Below are 26,031 nucleotides of genomic sequence, written 5' to 3'. Positions count from 1 at the left end.
TCGACCTTATATAAACCTTCAACCATAGACATATCTATATATTATTATTATTAACTACTAATCTAAAACATCTCAAGAACAAGGTTGATTGCATTTTTTTGGATCTATATTTTCTGTACCGTCTTTTTCTCATATTAGTAAATGTTTACGTTCTATTATTTTCGGATAGGAAAATGAGATGACGTAGACAATGCTAATAACAAACATTAGGGAAATACTTTGTTGGATCTAAATATATTAAAGTTTCAAATCTGGAGAACAACGGAGTTTCTTGAATAAACATACTCTGAATTCAATTGACAATTATTTAACTGATATAGATTACTAGAAAGCAATAGATGCATTTGTTTTGGCTATCTTACTAAGAAATACAAGCAAAGCAGTAAAACATATCATTATTTGATTAGACAGTCTTTCGTTTTTATACATATATTGCCAATAAACTACATTAAAAAGAAATATAAAATAAAAGATAAATAAATAAATGAACTTAAGAATTGATGATCTGCTAGGCCTTATTTACGTATCAGCATGGTCTATTTCAATGTACCCACCAATCATAAAGAATTGGAAATGTAACTCAAGCAGTGCTATCTCTATCGATTTTGTATTATTAAATGCCGCCGGCTATTTTTATTTATTAACTTCCTTAATATTACAAGTGTATTTTTGGATTCCTGTTAGTACAGAGCTTTTGAATACTGAGCAGCAATTATTGAAACCTAAAGTCTCTGTACTTGACATTATATATTGTAGTAATGGGTTTATTATGACTGTTGTTTTACTAACCCAAGTCGTATGGGGTAGAAAATTATGGAATTTTTTAAAGGATAAGAAGAGAAGGATGACTAATTTCTTTCATAAATTGTTATGCCTTTCTATTTTTTGTTTCACGTTTATCACTTTCCAGTATATATATAACAATATTAAGAACGGTTGGTCAAATTCAGAAACCTTATCATATTGTAATCAATTATTTCTAATGAAAATTTCAATGTCATTAGTTAAGTATATCCCACAAGTAACATATAATTATAATCGAAAATCAATGAAAGGCTATGCTATCCAAGGTGTATTTTTAGATACGATAGGGGGTGTTGCATCATTAGCTCAATTAGTTGTTCAGTTACAAAGAGATCAAAATTTCAGTTTTTTAGTGTTTATCACTAATTTTGGGAAAATAGGCCTCGGTTTAGTGACGTTGGTATTTAATTTCATTTTTATTTCACAATGGATGATTTATGAGAGTTAAGTAAATATAGATAATTATTCAATACTTTGATAGCTTAAAATCTTCTACAGCCTATTTAAGATATAATTATTTCTATATATATAATATAGTAAAAGTGACATATGTTATTACATGATACGAAATATAGAATACTATGTATTACAAAATTATAGAATAAAAAAAAATTGAGGAAATAAAAATGAATACTACACAGGATAAGAAGAATGTTTTTTTAAGGGATTTGGTACTTTATTTATTTTAAATTTAAATTAAAATAATAGAAGAAAAATTGCAGCTTTATAATCTAGTAAAAATAATACAAAAACTGGGAGAAGTGTACATTGCTGAAATAAAATAAAAAATATTAACAAATAATCTTGAAAACTAACAACCAATTGTTTATTATATGTTAGTAAATTCAATGGCATAATTTCAATGAGGTTAGCACGAGTGCAACTATTAGTTAACATTCCATTAAAGACAGATTTAAAATAATGACGGTATAATTCAGATAGATTTTTATAATAAATCGAATAATTTATAGCGAATATATATTAGAACGACAAAGAAAGAGTAATCTGGTCGTTCTAACGTAATTAGGAAAATAAAAGGAATAATTATAAGGTAAAATAAAAATAAAAATTAGAAGCAGTTTTTTTAAAAAAAAGATATGTTAATAATAATATCAATGGCAATATTCTAAAATAATGATAAAAGGAGAAATGAAAAGAGAAACAAAAAAGTATTTGAATATTTAAAGTATATGTAACATTTTTAGGTATCGTCATATTATAGTTTAAGATTTTATAGTTACTGTTGAATAGGGGTTTCTTCTTCTGGTTTTTCATGAGAACGATTTTTATATTTCTTTTTGACAACAAACGTTTCAGTTAATGCGTCATTATCAACAAACCAAGATACACGGCCAGCTGCACCTTCATTAACAATTGAACTTGGAAGACCTTTTTCTGGTCTTTCCATAATGGTTTTAATAACTGGGGCTTTAGTTGCACCTTCAACAACAAATGCTACTCTATTTGAATGACAGATAACTGGAATTGTCAAAGAAATTCTCTTCGACGGACCACTTGGAGCACCTTCAACAGGAATAACCCATGCTAAGTTCTCTCTTAAACTTTCTTGGAAATTTGGGAATAATGATGCAATATGGCCATCAGGTGCACAACCTAGTAAAAATAGATCAAACATTGGTAATTTAACAGAATCTCTTCCTGCAAAACCTTTGATAAGTACTTTTTCGTAACGATCTGCGCATTCTTGTGGATCTGAAATTAAGTCTTCTTCAATATGGTAGATATTTGGTTCACCGTATTTTTCAGTATCTATCAAATCAAAAATTTTACGCTTTGCTTGACCATAATTGCTGTCCTGCGAGTCAAATGGTACTAATCTTTCATCAGCAAAATAAATATCCCATCTATCCCATTTTACGTCAGTTCTTGTTAATAGACCTTTGTTTAATACTTGAATTAATGAACCTCCTGAAATAGCAATTCTAAATCGAGCCTCCTTCTTTGGTTTCTTCGAAAGATCCTTTGATGACGAGTTGTTTACATTGCCGTTTCCTGCACTTTTAACTGAGGGGGTTCTTCGAATTTCTTTAAAGTCTACAGTTCCTGTAGTCGTAACCATTCCATTTAAACTACTACTTGACAACTTCTTTTCCTTTACTGGCTTAGCAAGTGCGTGATTTTGAACATAAACTACATAATCTGCCACTGCATCAGCGACTTCATCTAGCTCCGGGAAGGCATAAACCTTTGGAATGTTTGTAGTCATCTCTGAAAGCTTATAAAATGTAGGTAGTTGGTACTTATTTGATAACTTTTGTAATAGATATTGCTGCCAATTGAGCTGTGAACTCTTCTATTATCATTTTATTAATTTTTTCAAATATTTGAAAATATACTCACAGCCTATAAAAATTTAGTCCCTTTAGAAAGAAACAAATCATATTTTAGGAAATTAGAAAAAAAAAAAATTAAAGCAAAAACTTCGAAATTTCAAAAAAAAAAATAAAAACCAAAAAAGACAAATTCATACGACAGGCACGTGAAAGGTGACACAAAATACCAAACTCTAAACCTAGAATCTTTTTACGGGATCACTATTTCTAAATGAGGAGTTAGCAATGAATATAATGACAATATATTGACGGGATATACGAGAAGATATATATAGATGAATATTTATATAAAAATTTATAATAAATGTAATGAGTAATCGGAAGAGCAAATAGAAGGTGTAATAACAAAAAAATGCAGAATAATGAAAATAGAAGAAAACAACCGAGAGGTTAAATTTGAGTGGAATCATTAAATACTTGTAAGGCACTCTCCAACTTAACGAACACTTCATCTAATTCAGCTTCAACATTACTCAAAATCGTTAAAGCCCCACCAGCACCAATAGCCCAATCATCACCACCGTTATAACTATGCAAACAACGAATATTAACAGACCAATCACCATTTCCATTCACTGACCAATACCCAGAGACACCACTGTATAGACCACGAGTATCCTTGGTGGTATGCTTGTTCAAATTTGTCTCCAACATTGGATCTTGTTGAAGCAGTTTAACAGTTTTTTTCTTTGGGGCTCCAGTCATAGAACCTGGAGGTAATGAATGCTTTAATACATCTAATCCAACATAATTATTGGTATTCACCTGCGGATTGGCCATTCCATACAGTTTAATAACACTAACCAATTGGTAAACTGTCGCATATTCTTCAACAGACATAAACTCTTCAACTCTAACGTCTGATAGTAATTCGTACAAATCATTACGGATTAAATCCAAAATCATTAAATTTTCTCCGAATTCTTTTGGTGTCTTTAAGATCTCTGTAGCTAATTCTCTTGTCATCGTTTTTGATTTCTTAACAGTGCCTTTAATGGGTCTTAATTCACACGAATCTAAGTCCCATTTTAAAAATCGTTCAGGAGAACTGCTAACGAGACACACACTATTAGAATCATTATCAATAATATCGTTGAAGAAAAAATAATTTGAAAAAGGAGCTGGGTTTCTTCTAGTTAATGTTTGAAAAATTCTCCATGGGGTTAACTTTTTGCTTGGCGTAATTTTTGTTTGGGTTGTTAAACACATTTCATACGAATACCCTTGCTTGATATAATTTCGACAAGCTTCAAAAGCATTTGCATAATCTTTCTTAACTGGCTTAATTATATCAAAAGTAACATCTTTAGGTAATTTTGATAATTCCAAATTATCTTCTGTAGTTTGAATCTTATCTTTTAAATAGTTGGACAAATTATCAGAAATTTGAGGTGGAAAAGTGTTGTTTAATGAAATAGTATATACTTTTTTATCCACATGATTAATTAAAATAGTATTATTAATAAACACAAGCTTAGCATCCGGCATTAAAAGATCATTTGGATCCATATTCATTTGAACATAATTACCAAATTCATAAGACATCACACCCACTAAACCACCAATAAATGGTAAATGATTTTTGTAAGCAAATAATTTATTTTTCATATAACTAGATATCGTTTTCCAAAACCCTTCTTTTGCTTCACTAAACACTTTTAAGTAAGCATTAGAATTAGCAAATTTGTCAGACTTCTCTAACATAGAATCTAATTGATTTTTAGTAATTTGCGGATCTCTCCACTTGTAAATACATGTTTTATTGACTTGAGTAAAATGTGTGAAAACTTCTGAATTTGAATCAGGTAAAGCAATAATTGACCATTCCCCACGGTTTTTATTAACTGTTGAAGAAGCTAAAACAAATTTGTCATAGTCAACCAGCAAATCTTCTGCTATTTTCATAGTAATATTTGGCTTATCATAATTATTAATAGAATATTCTTTGATTTCAATCTTTTTAAGTATATCATTATTTACACATTCATTTTTATTTGCAAGCAAAGAAGCAGATAAGTCAACATCTATTGGCTTTTTATCAATAATTAAATTCAATTGGTATAATATTTTTTTATATTTTATCTGATCATTATTAATTAAAGATAGTTTTTTCAATTGCCTTGCTGTATTAGTTTTAGAATTATAATCAAAAGCAAAATTTAGGAAATTACCCACGAGTAAATCCCCATTTTCTGAACAGCAAGATTCTGGATGATATTGAACCCCAAACCAAGGGACTTTCTTTGCAGCTTGAACGGCCATGAGTACGGTACCATTTTCATCGGTAGTGTAAGCTAATGGTATTAAACTTTTATTATTATTAATAATTGCTAAAGAATGATATCTTGTTGCTTTGAAAGAGCGAGCTCTATTAAATGACAAGAATAAAGGATTTAGTAGGGTATCCTCATTATTATATAAATTAATATCATATACTTGACCATGCTTAATAGTTTTCAATTGAATTATATCAGCACCAAATGAATGGCATAGGGCTTGGAACCCTAAACAGACACCTAAAATAGGGATATCTTGGAAATCTGAACCAGAAAACAATTCATTAATAATACCCATATCTTCAGACCCATTTAGAGGGTTACCAGGTCCTGGCCCAACAACTATACAATCAATGACCGGCAATATTTCTTTCAATTGGCTGACATTTGTAAAGGTATCGTTTCTAATGGTAAATACTTTGATCCTCTGAGTTGATTCGTGTAATTTCTGTTGTTCTAAAAGCCGTACCACGTTATAAGTGAAAGAGTCATAGGAATCGATAAATAACACATTGAAGGTATCCATTGTAATTTATAAAACTTTAGCCCCTTTTCTATTATCAATCACCCCATATTGAACCAATCCAATACACCTTTTTCTTTATATTAGAGAAGTTACATAGTGAGTATCATAATGATAGCATGAGTCTAGACGCTCATCACCGAAGTTCACCGAGATCAGCTGATCCGAAATTGCGCATACGCCACAAATTCCGAAGCGTCACAAATAATAGAGGACATTAGAATTGATGACAGTGCACTACAAACAGCAGTTCTGGTACAAATATGTGATTCTTCTGACTAGTAGAGGTTACAAGAAGTATTCTACCTTTCTTGAAGCTGCTGATCTTGCTTGGTAAGCATCCGAGAAGAGATCCATTGACTCTTCCATAGCTTCAAATCCGTCCATCAACGACAGCTGGGAAGATGAAATATTGTTGTCATTATTGAAATATTCCTGAATTACTTTGGTAGTGCTACCTTCGTTTAAACTCTTGTTTTCTGGAGCTTCTTCAAAAACATTGAAATAATATACGTCTTTACTGTATAGTTCTAGAATAGATGCTTTATTTCCACAACGATAGCAATAATTTGGAGCCGACCATACCGTAGTAACCAATCCATCAAAGTAGATTTGAAATCCTTCATTGCATAATTGATGGGCACGATAGATTCGAGACATGTTATTCAATTGTAAAAACTTTTCCACTACGCTTCTGCCAAAAGTATATCCGGCACCACGAGGTGAGACTTGAAAATGCTGTGATGGCTCATAGTAGAAACCTTCACTAGTCGCAGTAGGGTCAATAATTGGATTATCTTCAGGGTCAGACCAGACTAGATCAGCCATTGCACCATCATGAGGAATTTCTCTAAAACGATCAATAATTCTGATTTGGTCGATGGTTTGTACATTTGGTGACAAACCTCCATGGACACAAAATAATTCATCATCAATGATGCAACATAGTACAAGGTAGTCGAAAAAATCTGTTAGATAATTCCAAACTTTTGAATTCCCTCCATATTTGTTTAAGCATTCTGTGTAAAACCCATAACTCTGTGTGATTTGTCTGGATTCATGATTTCCTCTTAAAAGATGGATACGGTTCGGGTATCTTAACTTTAGAACCATTAATAACGTTATCGTTTCCACACTATAAAGTCCTCTATCAACATAATCACCTAAGAATAAATAATTCGTATTGGGAACTGGACCGCCAATGTGGAAGATCTCCAGAAGGTCATGGAATTGCCCATGTATATCTCCCACAACAGTCACTGGGGTAGAAATATGAATCACATTGGACTGTTGCACTAGCATCTCCTTTAATTTATAACTAAGCGCACGTATCGTAGCTTCCGGCAACAACTGACCCTTATATAATAACTCCAAACATTCGTCTAATTTCATCATTTTTTTTAGCTCCTGTAATACGCACCTAGTAGCCTTTGATAGTGTTCTAGCTATTTAATTCTACAACAATAGTTTAGACCACCAGCTTTTAAACCAACTCACCTTAATATTAACATCAACTAAAAAGTTCGTACGTTAATCACCTTTTCTAATAATAATACGCTTTCTAAATATAGATGTTTTTCTCTTGACTAATGACTTCGGCCTTTCCGAAGCGTCTTTTTCTTGATTTTTTTGGAATTTTAAGATGAATATGTTACATTGCAGAGTTGAAATTAAATCTTAAACAGCAAAAATATATATCTGAAGGGTGTGCTAGTTTAAATTTGGAAATTAAGTTTGTACTAACCGTACCAAGATTGTAAGACATTTTAAATTTATCATTGATCCACTTAATTTGCTTCAATTGGTTGTAACTTTATCACCAATTTAGATCCATATATATAAAGAAAGACAATATAGCGATATAAACGCTTATTAATTGTAATATACGTCTCACTAAACTTAATTTGTATTACTTATTACTTTATCCTTCTAAATAGCCAATTGGCTAGTATAATAAGCCCATATTGTATCTTGACTGGATTAACCAACAATGTCATCCAATCACAGTAATACAAGTTCCAATTTGAACTCTAACAATGATAGTAACACAAATATCAATATCACACCAGCAACTAGCACAACCACTACACATTCTAATCCAGGCATTTCCAAAAATAATGATAACAATACTTCAGACTATTTTGGCTATAAGCCTTATCCTAACGAACAGCAGAGTTGGCCATTAGACCACAGAAGATCTGCTGGTAAAGTTTGGTCACCCGGTGTGAGAGTAGTCTCACCGTTAGAACATGAAATAGTTTATGAAAATAATCCGACTGATAGCTTTAGCAATAATAATAGCACACCTACCACAACTACCACTAATTCTAACTACAGCTCAGGTATTTTATACAACGTTAATGCACCAAACAGATCCAATAGTGCACGCAGGCAACGATCTCATTCAAATGCTAAAAAAACAATTTCTAAAGTTCACGAATTTACTCAAGGATATAATTCTTATTCAAATGACTCCCTCATATCTTCAACAAATTCTATGAGAAGGCCGTCGTGGACATCTCCAATGAATGTATATAACTCTTCTCTCGATAATAACAATACTAGTAATCAAAATTCAATATCTCAGTTAAATTTAAAACACCCTTCAACTTTATTAAAACAACAATCTCCAGGCAAACATGATAGAAATACACAGTTATCTAGCCCTGGATTAAGAAATAACCCCTGGCTTCAGGAATCCTTTCTTTCAACCCCAACTCTAATTGTGCCCCCAGAAATTGCATCTTTAACCACCCAAAGCACATCTGACGTCCCACCACAACAATTAAGAGTCTCACCAAGCAGAAACTCTTCTCAAAAGAGTACAGGTAGTAATCATAGTAATGCAAACACACCAGTATCTCCTTTAGCAAGTAATAATGACTTAACACTACCTGAGCAATATCCTAATTCTACTCCAAATTCAAATAAAACAGATAATACGCACTCAACAACACCTACCACATCTACAACTGTCACATCTGCGGGAACAGGATCCGCTTCTGGAACTATTGTACACAATAACTCATCTTCTACTAATTCTAATAATAATACTAACCCAATTAATGAGGTTGTAAATCATTCAAAGCAAGATAATTTATCACCTTCATCATCTACAAGATCTGTCCCAAAAATCAACACATCTTCGTCGAATATGAAATTATCAAAAAAACAACATCTTTTAAATGAGCAGCTGTATTTAGAGAAAATGAAAAATTATGTTTCTCACGATTATTATACGAGAGGAATTGTACCATCATCAACAAATGACGAAGAAGATGATTTTGAATCCGACATAGAAGATATAGTGGATTTGACCAATGATGATAAGCAAGATTTTGGCACCAATTTTTTTACCGCAAACAAAGACATTGTAGCAATGAGTTCCAAGTTCTTATTACATAGATTACAATGGTTAAAACAAGCTGATCCAAGAAATGCTGTTGTTCAAGAAACTTTCGATGTATTTGATTTGAAAGGAGAGTCTACCAATAATGAACAAGAAAACAAAAAAGAAATTACGGCTAAACTATTAGATAACCAAGATTTATTATCATTATTAGCCGATCACCCTTTGGTTTTAGAGAGATTTGAATGGCAAACTATGCTTTCAAATGTGTTAAAAGGGGATATTGTTAAAAGTGAAAAAACAAAAATCGCCAACCAAGTTAAACCAAGAGGTTCAAACACACATTATGCCGAAGAGATTTGGTTAGAATTAAAAGCCTGGATGACCGGTAAAACGGTTGATGAAATGAAAAGAACTTTAAAGATATTGAGAATATCAACGGACTCATTCTTTAAAAAAGTGTTAGTATTTCGTTTGCCGGACGATATAGATATGGAAGAAGGTAAGCGAAGAATTAAAGACATTACTGATAGATATTATAGAGTCATTAATTTCTGGTGTAATTTAAAGCAAATGTATCAAGATAAGCCTATTACAAATTCTTCAGATTTAATTAGTAGAATAGATGTGATGAACAGCTGGCTAAATTTTACTCATAATTTTGACATTAATATTAAAGTTCTTAGGAAATGGGTTGGTGATGAAAATGTTAAAGTATTATTCTCTCATGAAGTTCCTGAAAATGGGGCCGATTTTGATTATCAAGATGGTAGGGCATTTGTTGAGCAAATTATGAAAGAAAAAGACATAGAATCAATTTTTCAAAAGAAAATATTTTATCCATTAGCTCCATGGATTTTAAAAGCAAAACTATTTTCACAAAATTATTCAGAAACAATGAAAGAATTAAATCTTCGCTTTCCTGATGATCAATTAGAATTACTCTTACTCTTTCCAATTCGATTTATTAAAGAGATCATCTTGATTCGTCTAGCCTATGCTAAAAAACTGAAAAAACCTACAATGATGATGATTGATCAAATGATAGATGATTTTACTTCGTATATTCGCCTGTCAGTCCAAATGAAATATACATTAACTACATATCGTGAAGATGTTTCATTTTTAGTTAGACTTGATCCTGATTTTGATAACATCGTAATGGAAGCAATTAAATACTTGTTCCGACTTTTAGAATTAAAACTTTTTGATAGTACCAAAGTATTTTTCAAAACCTTCAAAGAACCGGATGAACTATACAAATACTGGGAAGAATTAAAAAATGTTGGACATTATATAGAAGGAGCTGGTTTCCTAATTGTCAAGGAGTTTAATAAAATCTCATTAAGATTATTGCATAGATTGCATTCATATCTATTACAGCAACAAAATTCACCTCCCAATTTCTCTAATAGAGCAGAAGCTGAAAAATGGGTTGTCCAAATGTTTGAGTATTCAGGTTCCATAAAGAGAAAGTTAAATAGATTTACAAACGTTCTGACAAAAGCTTCTCAAAATTCTGTGAATTTTAAAGTAGAGAATCACAACGCTCTTTTATCAAAACTAAAAGAAACAGGCCATTTTTTAATATTTACAGGTGGTGAACTGGAGCAAAATGGTCTTTACTTATTAGGTAGTTCTGAATTATTAGGATGCCAAGATGAAGATATCTTTCGAATTTTGAAAAATTCTGATATTGGTTGTGATATGATACCTAAGCTGGAAATAAGAAACAGTTTATCTTTGTATAACGCTGCAGCTCATGGATATGGAATGAATAGTTTACTAGGCCAGGGCATGACTCCGGAAGGCCTATCTTATTATTATGTTCAAAATGAGGAGGGAACAATGCCCTTTCAACCTAAAGGGAACAAGGGTCAAATTGATTTAACATTTGATCATTATCATGATTCAGAAGAGGAAATGTTTGCACTAGAGCAACATTTACGTTCTTTAGGTTATCTGCTAATAATTTGTCCGGGCGAACCAATGCTATGGGAAGGTGATATGTATAACCTCTCTGGAGATACTATACTAGGACTAAAAGATTTTAATTTTGAAGTTACAAAGGATTATTTACTATTAATGAGCCAAGGGTCGTGCTATGCACTAGAATACCAATGTGAACGGTTACAGCGTATCACTGACGACTCTATATCTTTTATAGAAAGACGCTGCTCTTTCCCTGTTATTGAGAGCAATCTTCAAAAAATTAATAAAGCATACTTCAGGGTGACATATAATGTTTTAAATAACCTTTCCAAAGTATTGACTACCTTTAAAAAGGTTTGCCCCGGCCATGAACTACTAAACAGTGTATTTTTATTTGCAAGGGATTATGGTAAGAATTTTTTAAGAATGAATGTTGCTACATACGAAAAAAAATCAATTATCATCTTACTAATGATGAATATGAGTGTTCAATGGTTATCATTTCTATTAGAAGATTGTGATCCTACAGATCAAAGAACTTTTAGATGGTGTGTGCCAGCAATGGAATTTGCAATGCAGATAACAAACGGTTGGAATATTTTAGGCTTAGATGAAAAGCAATTCTCTGCATTAAAGCAAAAAATTTCAGCATGTATGTCCTTATTAATCTCTCACTTTGACGTTATGGGTGCTAGAGCTAATGAAGCGGAAAAGATATTTCAAATGGGTAGACCAAACATTGATTTTGCTAATGATATAGATGACGAATACATGCTAAAAATCAATTCTGATTTACGTGTTCAAGCCATTAATGACCTTGAAACCGCTACAACAAGAAACCCTCACCAAATCGGTAAAGTTCTTGACGATACAGATAAAGGTAATAAATATTTACTCTCGCTTGCGTCTTCTATGTCTAATGTTCAAATTAGATGGCAGAAGCGGAAGTTTATTGGAAGTGGTACTTTTGGTAATGTCTTTTCAGCAGTTAACTTAGACAGCGGTGATGTTTTAGCAGTGAAAGAAATCAAGATACAAGATACTAAAGCTATGAAAAAAGTATTTCCACTTATTAAGAAAGAAATGACTGTCCTTGAAATGTTAAACCATCCCAATATTGTCCAATATTATGGTGTTGAAGTTCACCGTGATAAAGTTAACATTTTTATGGAATATTGTGAAGGTGGCTCCCTAGCAAGTTTATTAGAACATGGACGTATTGAAGATGAAATGGTTACTCAAGTCTACACATTGGAATTATTAGAGGGGCTATCATATCTTCACCAATCTGGTATTGTGCATCGTGATATTAAACCAGAAAATATTCTTCTAGACTTTAATGGTATCATTAAATATGTTGATTTTGGTGCTGCTAGAAAGATTGCGAAAGATCACACAAGAATTGCATCATTTTCTAAAGATGGAAAAGATAACAAGGAAAGTAAAAAAATTGATGATACTTTACTGGAAACGGAAGAAGCAGGAGTAGGTACAGGGCTATATGATATGGTTGGTACGCCAATGTATATGGCACCGGAAGCAATTTCTGGATCGCCAAATAAAAATAAATTTGGATCAGATGATGTTTGGTCATTGGGTTGTGTTGTGCTGGAAATGATCACGGGTCGTCGCCCTTGGGCTAATCTAGATAATGAATGGGCTATTATGTATCATGTTGCCGCAGGGCATTCACCTCAATTACCAAGTAAAGATGAAGTATCTACAAATGGTAACAATTTCTTAAAGAGATGTTTACAACAAGATCCGTATAAGAGAGCAACTGCTGTTGATTTACTTATGGATGTTTGGATTGTTGAAATTAGAGAATTAGCTTTTGGAACTGGTGAGCCAGATACAGCAGCTACTACCAGTAGCGCAACGCCTGATGAAAGCAAGCAATAGCATATTTTCTATATTCATCCCAAGAGCCTTTTTAAAAAGACTTTAGCCTTATCATTTTTGTTTAGACATTTTATATTATTATGCCGTCAATTATAAATAAATACCTCAATAAATAAATATTTTAATCATATGATACAATGCATATTGAAGGAATCAAAATTTCATAAACTTGTCAAAGGAATAATGTAAAGAGTTATATAAAAGAGTTGTGTAGGTTTATCTATTTATTCTATCAAAATAGAAGTCTGATTAAATAATAATTGAACGAGGCCAATAGAATAAAGTATCAATCACGTCTCATTGATACAACTTTCGAATTCTTAAATGGAGGTAACTTTTTAACCTTTGCTACAGCCAAATAGATGATACCAATGGCACCCAAGAGGTAAAACAAATTATTTTTGTCGTCACCTGTTAGATTTGATTTCGAGGAAAGCTTTTTAGTCTTTGTTGAACCTTGCTTAGCAGCGTTTATCTTTTCTTTTAAGATATCACCCATGCTAGTACCAACTTCCACCTTACCATCTCTGAAGTCTTGTAATCTTTTAATATAAGTGGCATGGTCATTCTCTAGGTTACCATGCTTTTGATCTTCAACAGTGGCGTATTCAATAATAGCTTTTTTGGATGGCTTACCCTTGTCATCAACTTCCATATATTGCATATCATCAATGATTTTTTCTAAACCATCAACTATTTGACCAAAGACAACATTTGCATTATCTCTTTCAGAGTTACCTTCTAGACCCAAATCGATCATAAATTTAGAATTTTGAGTATTAGGACCCGTATTATACATTGATAATCTACCTGGTCTATCGTGGTTTAAAAAGAAATTTTCATCTGCCCATTTTGGACCATGAATGGAGAATGGACCAACATCTGGTACAACATCACCAAACAAGATCATGTTATTTAGCGCAATATTTAAAATGTCAGAGTTTGGGTATCCGATTGTAAAAACTTCTTCACCTCTGCCTTGGATCTTGGCTTTAACATTTCTAGATAATTGAATAAAGTTTTCAACAGTTTTTGGAACAACTGTAGCATATAAATTGACTGTAACATCTTGTTCTACTTCTCTTTCCAAAACTGGACTATAATATTTAAATGTTAAGTAAACATTATGAGTAACTGGTGGACTTGGCTCTAATTTTCTTTTCAAATCTATAGAGGAAGTAGTGAATTTCCTATTTGGAGATCCCTCAGCAAAAGCTGTAGAAGTTAGAGCAAATAATGCTAGGAGAGATGATACCGAAATTCTCATAGTGACAAAGATTGGTGTTATTAAGATTTAGTTTCTATAGCAATATTGAAAATATAATAAGTTTATATAATTATATTCGAAAGTAAACGAAAGTCAATTTAATAGTAGCTTTTTTTTATTTTATTTTTTTTATTTGGCTAATAAACTCTATATATTATAATCACCTTTTTATTTTGTTTAAATTTCCGTTCGTCTTGATTGAAAAATGTTAATTGCACGGATTGGAAATAAATAATAATGATTATAATAAATCAAAAAAAAAACAAAGTAACAATAAAAAAGGAACAACCTCCAATGGGGTAGATATTCAATTATTTAATATAACATCTATACGTTAATTTTATACAGCCTGACAGATTGCTATTACCGTATGATATCAATTAGACACGATTACTATTCCATGATAGCTCGTCTGCTCAGTTGCCTAAATTGAATTTATCTTGACATTGCCGTACCAAAGAAACTATATAATACAGTAAACTGAATTGGTTTAGCAAGATCCAGGACTTATATTAGAGGCAGTAAATCTAAGTAATACCAATTAGGGTCAAAGTGGGGCTTATTAAAGTTAGCACAGGCAAAATTCGAACAGAGGACACGGTAACGCCGTAGTAAAGCTTAATGAAAAATGGGTAGAAAATTTGTCAACTACCTAGTTAGGCAGGATCACGTTATTAGCCAGAGAGTAGTGAACGCGAAGTGAAGGCTTTAATTAGGAGTATTAAGAAGACAGCTGGAGAAAATGAAGAGCTGTAAGTAGGATCTGTTGTTGCATCTGGACAATCATAAATGTATAGTCAATCTGGGACTACTCAACCAGCGGGTATCTTATGCAGAATGCAATTTGCTGGCTTTGTATAATATGACCTTACAAAAACAGACCATTGGGTCTATATGGAGCTGATGAAACTATCTACAGATTTGCATAAACCGTACTTTATAATATCAGATTTTACAGTTCTATTTAAGCGGACAATACACTTCATTGAATGCTGAGTTGTAACTGTTATCAACCATCGTCCTCCCAATCCGTTGAAGTAAACCTCCAATTAAAACAATCTACACATGGATCAGGGTCAACGCATCTGGGAACATCGTCATAATCTTCAATTACATCATCAATAACTGTATGAATTCTATGATGTAACAAATTAACATGCCAGCCTTTATCCTTTACCACATTATAAACACATACTTGACCGGTATGACATTCTGTTTCCATGGCATATCCACCGATAGAACAACTAGAACTTGCTCCATTACATGTTCCCATAAAAATTGGATCAGCATTATGACCAAAATGCCATATACCTTCAAGATAACTTGGCAAACCCGGTGGAAATGGTAAATGTAGCCTTCTTGCAGGTAAATCTTCACCAGGAGCTTCAAATGTAACTGTGGGAATGCCAAATGTTCTACCTAATAAACTTGCTAAAGCACCACCCAATGAATGACCAGTTAACCAAACATTATAATCAGGATAATTCTTATAAAGTTCTTTGTAAATTTCCATAACGGCGTAATAATATCTATCTTTACGTCTCAATTCTTTTTCCAGACATCTTTCATTACATGTGTAGGATTTTTCATAACAATCACATACAGTGGTCCATAAATAACCTACTCTTGCACAACAGCAGGAAAATAATAAATTGTCATTGATTTTGTCATTTACTGTAGTTGCTGTATCACCACCACCACCACCACCTGGTAAAGCTCTTGCACTTGTACCTTTAATGGATAGCACAACTAACTTTTTCTCATCATCTGTAAAAATATATCCACGTAACCCATCACCGTCCCAACCAAATCCATCTGGTTCAGTTGAATTGTATTCATCTGTAACGTTCCTCCAGTCACCTTCGTATGGAGTACCTACATATGAGTTTGATGTTAGTATGGCTAATGACAAAATAGTATGTTTATCTTCTACATCAGGCACCAAAATGTCCTCATCATTTGACCAATCTAGATCTATCAAATCTGCAAGTTCTGGGTTTTTGAAAGCAAAATTTAAATAATCTTCAATGTGATCTGGGTCTCTATTTTTCATTCTATAATATTTCATTGTTTTACCCTTTAAATTAAATGTAAAATTAAATGGATTATCTGTTTTAAAATTCTCATTCGATGTCCATTTAATGTCATAATACTCTTCCATACTAAATTCACTTGCTTGTAACATATTAATTTGAGCTTGATAATTCTCACCTAATTCTTGAGATACCTTCTCATCTATGTCTAATATTTGATGCATTTGATAAAACTCACCAACCCCATGTCGATAAATCTGCCGCAGTTTTAAATTAGGTATCATCATTCTTTTTTCTGAATTTTGTAATTCCTCATCACTAACATCGTTGGATGCTTCACAGGTTTGTCTATTAAATAGCAACAATAAACTGTATGTAACTAAAATAAATATAACTAAAGATACCTTAATAGTCCATCTTTTTATGCTAACTGTAATAGTTTTGAATTTGTTATTTAATTGTTTTTCATGATTATGAATTATCATTCTTTAATTATTAAAATAATATTTTTGAATAAAAGAAACGTAAATTACACTATAATATAGTATTATTATTTTTTTATACCAATATTATTTTGTACAACGTGAACAATTTAGATAAATATATTAGTAAGTAATTTTAATTATAAGGATTTCCCAGCTAAATTCTTTTCTTTTTCAAAAATATTGCTAACCAAATTAAAGGTTTGCTCTTAAAATTACAGGAACATTTAACCTATTTTTTTGTACAACAATAATACCTGGTAACCTGTTTTTTCTCTTCTAAGGCATACAAGGGACTTTTTTCGAATTCGGAGATAGTTGAAATCTAGCAAATCGATAGCCAACAAAAAGTAACATAAGATCACCATGCCGGAAATCTATAAATAAGTGTCTTAATCATTCTAATGCTTCACTGATATTTTGCCGTCTCTTAATATACTAAAACTCTCTTTTTATGTTTCAAGATAGCATGTAACAAACTTATTAGTGCGGTTGTTTAATGGCATTTTTAGAAAATGTTGAAAATGGTGATTACGTAACTTGTTATGCATAATTATGCATTTGAAAATTACTAAATATATTAATAATAAAAAAATACCTTTATAACAGTATATAATTAATAAATAAGTCATTAAACAGTAGAATTAAAGTCAAAGAAATGTTGAGATTTGCAAATATTCTTTCTAAATCAAATAAGATTTTGGTAGATGATCGTCGATATTGCCCAATGCCAAAATATCTCTTGATTCAATTAGTTTCAAATCTTTAATATTTATAATATTATGTTCCATTTGCATGCTAGTCTCTGATGGAACTGATAATTGGTAAGTTTTCCGTAGTATTTTATCCATTAAATATAAAACTTTTGAAAGAGAAGCAGCTAAGTTTGGTACGCTAGTATCGTTTATTCCATTTGGTATTAATGAATCCATTAGCAAAGCAGTGAACAGATCACCGCTCCCGTTAAATTTAGCGTTTATTTTTGGCACAGTAAAGCAATTAATAGTTTCAATTTCTTCTGTGATAGAGCATGCAGATAACATAGTGCCCGTTTCTTTTGTTTCTGAAATTTCAATACTTGTAATGACAATATTTTTCACGTTTGGATATAGCTCATGAAATTTTTTAAAACTTAGGCGTAATGTTTCTAATGAATCTATTTGAACTCCAGTGAGTAATTCCATTTCAAATTGGTTTGGTGTAGTTAAAAAAATATTATTATGCTTCAAGATATTCTTATATTCATTAACAGTTTCGCTCGGAACGTAGAGTTTACCTTCATCTCCTAATACAGGGTCGATTATCCATCTAACGTTTTTATTTTTTTTACAATAGCTGCCAATAATAGTGCTTACTTTAGTGAGAGTCTCAATGTTCGACATATAGCCAATTAATATGGAATCATAGGCAATTTCTAAACCGCTTAGTAACCCCTTTTCAATAATAGTCGTGATTGTATCGGAACTTGATTTATAGCCTGCAAATGAACCGTAACCTGGATGATTAGAATATTCAACAGTATTAACAGTGTCAACATTCCAGCCACGGAATTGAAGTGGGAAAGTGGCCGCTTTATTCCCTACATAGCCATGCACCACATGGGATTGAACAGAAAGGACATTTCTTGTTCTTGGAGGATATTGTTTATCTTTTGTTTGTTCTTGTTGTAGAGTTGTTGTATTGTTTCTAGTTGCCATGATATTAGATTAAAAATGCAAATAAAGTATAATTCAGCGCCATTAAATTTACGTAAAAATTTTGGTGCTGACGATTATAGTTCTAGTCAAGGTAGCAAATAATGTTAGCTATGCAATTCTCGAATGAATCTTCAATAGGAATCTTTAACAATTTATTTCATTTTAAATAATTCGCACTCCGAGCGAGTCTTCTACTCGGGGAATCATAATATTTTATATTCATAATTCAAGTTCGAAATCTTGCAATAAAGAACTCTAATTATAATACTTGTTCTTTATTTGTCAAATGACAGTGAATGGGTAAATAGTAAATATGACTCATTTCAAAGAAAATTTCAAAAGAAAAATGTATCAAAAAAATGTGTTAGAAATTAGACGCCGTTTTGAGTAAATATTATCGAGGAAGAATTGTTAGATTTTTGGGAAGCGAGTTCGGCTTCTAACAATTGAGAATTATTCTTAGTTTTTGAAATATCATAATCTTCCTGGGATCCTCGTGGTGATGTTTGATTACTATAAACGATAAAATCTTCATTTGAAGTATAATGTTCAATTTCTTTAGAATCATCAATATTTGAGTCGTTGAGTTCTTCCTCTTCCTCTCCTAGTACATTTTCAGTGTCGTTGTTAAGTTGAAGCTTTTTGGTAGTAACGTTATCACCATTAAGCTCAGTCAGTAAGGATTCATCGTTATCCATTTCAAGTGGGAGTTTTATTTCGTTGCTCATACTTACTTCAACTTTTGATATTTCTTCGACATTTGTTTTGGTTACTTTGTTAATGTTGTTATGTGGATTTTCTTCGACATTATCTTGAAGGGATTCAAAGCTTTTTCCTTGTAGTTCGTCCTTATCATTATTCATTGTAGAATCAATATTGTTCTCTTGTGCTTGCAGTTTGCTATTTACACCAATAGATCCTGGTTTGGAATTAGCTTCCCGTATTGTTTTTCTAGCTTCTATTATTAAAGAGTTGAACTGTTTATTAAATAAGCTGGACCATCCATTTCTATCAAAGGTGTCTTTCCTAAAGTTTTGTAATAAAGCTTGATATGAATTTTCAATAGAATTATGACTTCTTTGTTTTAGCATGCTTGAAATAGAGTTAGATCCCACATTTGATTTATTTGTTGGTTCGATATTATGATTGAGTTCCCAGCTTGTTAATTGTCGTCTTAATTCACTTTCTTCAACAGGTGATAATGAATCATGGAAATTACTATTCCAAATCATTTCATAATGATTATAACGATTGATTAAAAGCTGGCGCGAGCCATTTATTGGTAAATTTAACGATAATAATTTTTGTTTAATTTGTGAAATTGTCATGGATGTAAAATTTACTTTGGGTAATCTTTGATAATCTTCATTTCTAGATTTTGATGATTTCAAATAGTTCTCAACATGAGATATTTCATTATTTTCTGTTTTAGCCAGGGTTGATGTAAAGTTTCTTGTTTTAGAAGATGGTAGGTCTTTATATGATATTGATTTTGAATTTTTGCCTACTGAACCGAAAAATCTACTTTTTGAAGATTTCGTAATCGATGAAGTGATATTTCGTGATGGTATTGTTGAGGATCGTAGTTTTAAGCTTCGAAGGGGCTTTTGTCTTTGAGGAGATTCAGTTTTAAGTTTTTTTGGAGAGCTAATTCCTAACGTTTGATTTGTCAGACACTCATCAAGGTGGGTCCTTTCAAGTATTTTGATTGGATAAAATTCATGACAAATTGGACATTCAGCAGTGTTTGGTGAAGAGAAAACATCACTCTTAGAGGATGAATTTATCTTCTTTTGTGAATTGCAGTCTGTAAACTCTGAAAAATTTCTTTTCTTATTTCGTATATTATATGTAGCGGTTATTTCGATATCATTTTCTAAAACTGGTACTGAATTTGTATCATTTGCTAAATTCTCCTCATTTTCTAAATCTACAATAACAGCATTTGATTCTTTATCGGAAGCAACTTCGATTAAAGAGACGTCATCATTATCCGTAGCTTCAATAACGCGTAATTTGTCGAGTAAGTCGGGTCTAATCGAATTATAACATTTAACTAATTCACTAACCAAGAATTCACTTCTTAGCATTGACTCTCTTAATTCGTTTAAGCATAAAGGACATTTGGGTTCTTTATTCAAATATCCACGGATACATAAGGAACAGAATGTATGGCCACAAGGTGTTAATACTGGAATCTTTAAAAAATCTTTACAAATATGGCATCTTAATAATGAATCAAGCTGTGATAAATTTGGGATCTCACTATCATTAAAATCACTTGCATCTGTGATATGATTATTCATTTCTAAAGTAATTCTCACCTGATATAAAAAGTATCTCTCTGAAACTGTAATAAGACTACTTGAATATTATTTTTTTATTTTTACTCATCAAAATTTACATACGATAGATGATCACTATTATTAAGTTTTCTCAATTCTTACGCGCGGAATGCAAAGAAGTGCTGTGAAAGGAAATTCGATAATATAAGAATGGCAAAATAAATTGAATAATTAAACAATGTGTTTTTTTTAATTTTAAATTAGTTATTTGTTTATAAGAAGTATATATAAAAAAAATATAAATGTAATAATTGCAATAGAAGTATATAGTTAATATAATAAAAAATAAGCCCCGAAGAAAATATATTTAATTAGCCCAAATTTCCAAAAAAAGTAACGACTTCTATTGCATAAAATAAGTGTTTCTTTTTTCTTTAAAAAAAAAATATGGAAAGTGAATGATAATAAAAGAAAATAAAAATTGAACACGATAATTTATTCGTTTTTGTTTGTAACTATTATAATAAATTGTCCTAACGCTTGTACATATTTATTTTTACAGTATGTGAGATGTTGGCGTTGTAATAATGACTTGAAAATTAACCTAATGTACGGTTATTTTTACTCTATTTTTTTTCTTTTTTTATGTTTAATAATATAGTCTGTATAATAAAATGTCTAGAAGTTCCATGGGATCTCACAAAGTAAAGGATAATAATATGACAATGGTAACATATGAAAAAAAAGGTGAAATAATGAAGAAATAAGAAAAAGAAATAAATGATTGAAATGAAATGCAATATAGCTTGAATATAATTTATAAGTAGTTATTTTTTTGTATCCTATCTAATGTTGTTGTCTTTTGTTAAATAGGATTAATATTGTTTGTTCTCTCGGGGCTATATGTAGGATTTGGAGTTGGAGATCTACTGTTGCTTTGAAAAAAAGAGTTTTGTTGAGTTTGATATTTCAATTGATCTGATGGTTTTGAAACATCTTTACTTGACATTAAGGATTGTCCTCTCTTAGATTCTTGTTTAATCCTTTGTAAAACTGAATAGACATCTACTCCAAATAAACCACCTGTAGAGTATTTTGATTTTGAAGAGGTTCCTCCTAATAATAAAGGAGCAGTAGTTGTTGTAGAAGTTGAATTCAATGCAATATTTGGAGAGCTCGAAGAATGATTTGAAGGTGGAGGAGGTGGGAGTAACTTGCCCGGAGATAAAGCACCATTCAATTCTCTACTTGGTGTTGAAATCATGGCTCTCATTGGAGAAGCCATATTATTTCTAAAAAATGGAGAATATGTTTCTTCAATAATATTAGATGGACTTGTGAAATTGAATCTATGGAAGATGGCACTTTCATCTCTTGGAGAAGTGATGAATCTACTTGGAGTCTTTTCATTCTGTTGGAATTGAGTAGGAACCTTTGGTGTCTTAAGAATATCATTTGATGGTAAAGGAGGTAATTTACTATTGCTATTGTTATTACTATTGTTATTGTTACTATTATGTTCCAAAGAAGCAGCAATAGAAGCTGAATGGCGCCTTTGATACATTGGAGAAGTTTCATCAAAACTCGAATTAAAGGAACAAGAGTATTTCTTCATACTTAATTGTGACGGAGATGTTAAAACCAATGTTGGGGTTGGGGATTCAAAAATAGTACTATTTGCAGTAGTTGATTGATAAGATTTTTTCAAAGGAGGTAATCTTGAATCATTTATTTGGAAAGTTGGTAATTTATCCAATGAAGGTAAAGTTGAATCACTTAAGGAATAGGTGATTGGATTTTGTTTTGGAATTGAACTTGGATTATAAATCATACTGTCATATGATAAGAGATTATTGGCACTATTATTTCTCGTATGAGTTTTAATTGGAGAATAACCGAAATTCGAACCTAAACGACCCATTCCAATTGTAGTATTACTTCTACTTCTCTTCTTATTGTTGCTATTATTACTGTTAGTGGTGATAATAGTATATTTATCAATGGAATTGAATTCATCTCTACCAACAATTTTTTCTAATAAATCTCCACCAAAAGTTTGTTTCTTAATATCCGAGCTTGAACTGGAAGTAGAGCTTGAATTCGAAATTGATTTGGTATTCATCTTATTAGAAGCATCTGCTCTTTCATCAAATTCTTCATCATCAAATTCTTCTTCTTGACTTTGATCATCTTCTTCATTTTCATTATCTGTATTTTCATCTTCAATTTCTGAGCCACTACTACTACTGCTGCTGCTGCTGTTGCTGCTGCTATTACTACTACTATTATTACTTCTACTATTATTATTTGAAGTGCTTTTATTTTTAGTATCATTAATGGTAGAGTTACGTGTCATAGTTGAGCTATTTGTCGTGGTGGTGGCGTTAGTTGATGAGGTTGTATCATTATTGAATAATTCCTTGGGGAAATAATCATCTAAATTTTTCAAAATTTCACGAACTACCAATAAACCTCTGTTTTCATTTTTGAAAAATTTAGATTCACTACCTGGCTGTACTTCCCAGAAATGACCTTTACCGTCATGAGATTTATCGGTCTTAATAAAGGCATCATTTAATGATAAATTGTGTCTAATGGAATTTTGCCAACCTGAATCATTAATCTTATAAAATTCAAAATGTCTGGAGATCCAAAGATAGATTTGTGATAACGTTAATTTAGCATTTGGTGATTGTAAAATAGCCAGCCCGATTAAAAGAGCATAAGAGTATGGAGGTTTCTTAGTTGGGTCAACGACAGAATCACGTCTTTTCTTTAAAGATTCCAATAGATCATCAATGGTTAAATTACCATTACTTCTTGAACCAATACCTGTGGAATTATTGGGAGTATTATTGGAAGTAGAAGAATCTGATTTTTGTTTCTTGGTCTTTGGAGCATCTGCAGGTGATGAGAATTCTGGTGATAAGGGACGAACTAATGAATTTTTTCTTGATAATTTAATGGATTTCTTAACAGTGGAGTTTGGTGGAGTAAGTATCTTTTTACTATTAATAATAGAACTATCATTCAAAATACTTGAAGTAGGGTTGCCATATTGAATATTAGACAAATTTGGATCATTGTGAAGAATACTCAATTCATTCAAGTTGATCGTTGACATAGGTACTGGGGGAATGATTCTTTGAGAAGGATCTGTAGTATTGAATGAGTTGTATCCATTCATAGCACAATAGAGAATGAAAAAACAAAGAAGGGAAAGGAAGGGAAGGAAATGGAAAAGAGAAGTTATTAAGGAGGGAAAAACCGTGTAATGTCTCGGGCTATTGGAAACGAAATGATAAAAGAATATATAATATAGGATTGGTTTGATATCAATATTATGAAAAAAATAAAAAAAAAAGTAACAATATCAGTAGATTTTTTTTTATCTTCTTCTTGAGAATTTATCAAATAGTCAAATGGCTACGAAACGATTAATGGGTACAACTCTTTGTGAAAAAAAATGGGGAACAACTATTAATCAGTCTAATACAAAATATAAACTCCTTTCTTGTAGGAGTCTTTTGCTTTTGATTTAGTTTATTTTTGACAGTGATATTTGACGTTTGTTAATGCCTAGCAACGAGTGATAGAAAACAGGGATTAAGGGTGATTAGGTTTAAAGTAGCAGATCCAATGAGAAGTGTGCAGCCTTGATATAGTCTACTGGGATGGTCTTTAGAAGAAGATGCAGAGCGTTCTAGGTAGTCTTCTTTTTAAGTGATTTATGAACCAATCGAATCTTTTCAAGCGTATAAGTAAGAACCTTAGATTTTATTTTTCCCTCATCCCTTCTCTCACGGTGTCGTAGGACCACCATTTATTATAATGCTCGAGGCACGCTCGAAGTCGAGGGCGTAGAAAGAACACGACGCGTCGCGCCTGACGCGTAGGCTACCAGCCAGGGCCATGCCCAGAAAGCCCTGCAGAGCTACGCGATTTTTATTACCACAAGCACTCAGAGACGATGCTGCAGCAAGCCCCGATCCGGCCGTGCAGCGTGTTGGCTGTGGCCGGGAGGCAAACGCGATTTTGCCCAAAGAAGCCAGCAAAGTCAGACGACTCGAGATGTTCTGACGGCTCTTGACGCGCATGGAGTCCGAGAAGAGCCGTATGGCGGAGTTTTAGCGTTTTCGAAAGATAGGTCTTGGCAGGGTTGAAGTGTTAAAATTAGGGTTGGATAGCTAGGGTTGGCAAGGATAGGGTTGTGTTTGGGATCCAGGGCTACGTTCCGTGGGTGATAGGGTTCGGTAGGGTAATAGAGCGGTTAAGGAATTTGGGCTAAAACTCGCTATCAAGCAGATCACCCAACTTACTAGTGATCATATAAGTAGTCGTAATCGTAATTGTAATCGTAATCGTAATTGTATGTGTAATTTCGTTAGTTAGTCATTGCTAGCACAACCACGACAGCCACAATGGACACATTGTTGGAAGGTTACAGCAACACTATTCTCGGAAGCATCCTTTTCTAATTGAGCTCTTGGTACACGACAGATACAAGTCCCACCATGAGCCGTCTCGTTAGTTTGTATACAACGTACACAACATAATTTCTCATAACCTTGTTTCCGCCATTTGGCAATTAAAAACTTGTCGGCATATTTTTCTTTCAATAGCCATGCATACAATTCCTTGGAGATCGCCTTTCTCTTGTAGTAAAGACTATATATATACCTTGACCGTTCATGGTTTACACGCATGATATCCCAAAGGTTTTCATTAGACTTGGCACCTAATTTGGAAGTCTTTTTATCATGGATCTCTTTCAATTCCAATTCAAAATTCAATAGCGAGGGTTCGATCTTGTCGAATCCGGCTGGAGCCTTACTTGAATTTTTCGTTCTTATCCTCACCATAATGTGTGTTTGTTTTATATGTATAGATATACAGTCAACAGCTCTCACGTCAATCGAGGTTGTTTATTTCGATTTGTTTTGTTTTGTTTTTGGTCTTACTTTCCTAATAATTTGTTTTGTTGACTTGATTGGTAAATCCTCATTCTTTTAATATTTTCTCGTTATTTATTTACTTTTCAAAAGTACTTAAGTAAGCCGAGAAAAAAAGAAAAATTAATAATAATAATCATAATAAAAATAGTGATAATAAAAAATATATATATAT

At 32.1% G+C, this 26,031-nt stretch overlaps 11 protein-coding genes across 11 annotated transcripts; 2 read left to right on the top strand and 9 right to left on the bottom strand.

Annotated features, from left to right (window-relative positions):
* Positions 1–484: 484 nt before the first annotated feature.
* On the top strand, positions 485–1,252 carry ERS1 (cystinosin-like protein ERS1; the record flags this gene model as incomplete). Its single annotated transcript, XM_004182373.1, has 1 exon — positions 485–1,252. The coding sequence occupies one exon, from the start codon at positions 485–487 to the stop codon at positions 1,250–1,252; it is 768 nt and encodes a 255-aa protein (XP_004182421.1).
* A 789-nt stretch (positions 1,253–2,041) lies between these two features.
* On the bottom strand, positions 2,042–3,031 carry TBLA0I02430 (6-phosphogluconolactonase; the record flags this gene model as incomplete). The annotated part of the gene is made up of 1 exon (XM_004182372.1): positions 2,042–3,031. The coding sequence occupies one exon, from the start codon at positions 3,029–3,031 to the stop codon at positions 2,042–2,044; it is 990 nt and encodes a 329-aa protein (XP_004182420.1).
* Positions 3,032–3,548: 517 nt separating this feature from the next.
* ABZ1 (4-amino-4-deoxychorismate synthase) lies at positions 3,549–5,960 on the bottom strand (the record flags this gene model as incomplete). Its single annotated transcript, XM_004182371.1, has 1 exon — positions 3,549–5,960. One exon carries the CDS (start codon positions 5,958–5,960, stop codon positions 3,549–3,551), a length of 2,412 nt encoding a protein of 803 aa, XP_004182419.1.
* Positions 5,961–6,245: 285 nt separating this feature from the next.
* PPG1 (putative serine/threonine-protein kinase PPG1) lies at positions 6,246–7,352 on the bottom strand (the record flags this gene model as incomplete). The annotated part of the gene is made up of 1 exon (XM_004182370.1): positions 6,246–7,352. One exon carries the CDS (start codon positions 7,350–7,352, stop codon positions 6,246–6,248), a length of 1,107 nt encoding a protein of 368 aa, XP_004182418.1.
* A 595-nt stretch (positions 7,353–7,947) lies between these two features.
* Positions 7,948–13,140, top strand: TBLA0I02400 (mitogen-activated protein kinase kinase kinase; the record flags this gene model as incomplete). Its single annotated transcript, XM_004182369.1, has 1 exon — positions 7,948–13,140. The coding sequence occupies one exon, from the start codon at positions 7,948–7,950 to the stop codon at positions 13,138–13,140; it is 5,193 nt and encodes a 1,730-aa protein (XP_004182417.1).
* A 286-nt stretch (positions 13,141–13,426) lies between these two features.
* On the bottom strand, positions 13,427–14,407 carry CPR4 (peptidylprolyl isomerase family protein CPR4; the record flags this gene model as incomplete). The annotated part of the gene is made up of 1 exon (XM_004182368.1): positions 13,427–14,407. The coding sequence occupies one exon, from the start codon at positions 14,405–14,407 to the stop codon at positions 13,427–13,429; it is 981 nt and encodes a 326-aa protein (XP_004182416.1).
* A 1,009-nt stretch (positions 14,408–15,416) lies between these two features.
* On the bottom strand, positions 15,417–16,925 carry ATG15 (triglyceride lipase ATG15; the record flags this gene model as incomplete). Its single annotated transcript, XM_004182367.1, has 1 exon — positions 15,417–16,925. The coding sequence occupies one exon, from the start codon at positions 16,923–16,925 to the stop codon at positions 15,417–15,419; it is 1,509 nt and encodes a 502-aa protein (XP_004182415.1).
* A 680-nt stretch (positions 16,926–17,605) lies between these two features.
* Positions 17,606–18,619, bottom strand: BUD17 (putative pyridoxal kinase BUD17; the record flags this gene model as incomplete). Its single annotated transcript, XM_004182366.1, has 1 exon — positions 17,606–18,619. One exon carries the CDS (start codon positions 18,617–18,619, stop codon positions 17,606–17,608), a length of 1,014 nt encoding a protein of 337 aa, XP_004182414.1.
* Positions 18,620–18,990: 371 nt separating this feature from the next.
* On the bottom strand, positions 18,991–20,925 carry RAD18 (E3 ubiquitin-protein ligase RAD18; the record flags this gene model as incomplete). The annotated part of the gene is made up of 1 exon (XM_004182365.1): positions 18,991–20,925. One exon carries the CDS (start codon positions 20,923–20,925, stop codon positions 18,991–18,993), a length of 1,935 nt encoding a protein of 644 aa, XP_004182413.1.
* An 844-nt stretch (positions 20,926–21,769) lies between these two features.
* On the bottom strand, positions 21,770–24,091 carry TBLA0I02350 (forkhead box transcription factor; the record flags this gene model as incomplete). The annotated part of the gene is made up of 1 exon (XM_004182364.1): positions 21,770–24,091. One exon carries the CDS (start codon positions 24,089–24,091, stop codon positions 21,770–21,772), a length of 2,322 nt encoding a protein of 773 aa, XP_004182412.1.
* Positions 24,092–25,292: 1,201 nt separating this feature from the next.
* BUD31 (U2 snRNP complex subunit BUD31) lies at positions 25,293–25,766 on the bottom strand (the record flags this gene model as incomplete). The annotated part of the gene is made up of 1 exon (XM_004182363.1): positions 25,293–25,766. The coding sequence occupies one exon, from the start codon at positions 25,764–25,766 to the stop codon at positions 25,293–25,295; it is 474 nt and encodes a 157-aa protein (XP_004182411.1).
* Positions 25,767–26,031: the final 265 nt, after the last annotated feature.

This window comes from Henningerozyma blattae, chromosome 9 (assembly GCF_000315915.1).
Source record: "Henningerozyma blattae CBS 6284 chromosome 9, complete genome".
NCBI classification, from domain to species: Eukaryota; Fungi; Ascomycota; class Saccharomycetes; order Saccharomycetales; family Saccharomycetaceae; genus Henningerozyma; species Henningerozyma blattae.
Note: the sequence above shows the minus strand (reverse complement) of the source record. Positions and strands in the feature narration are given on the sequence as shown.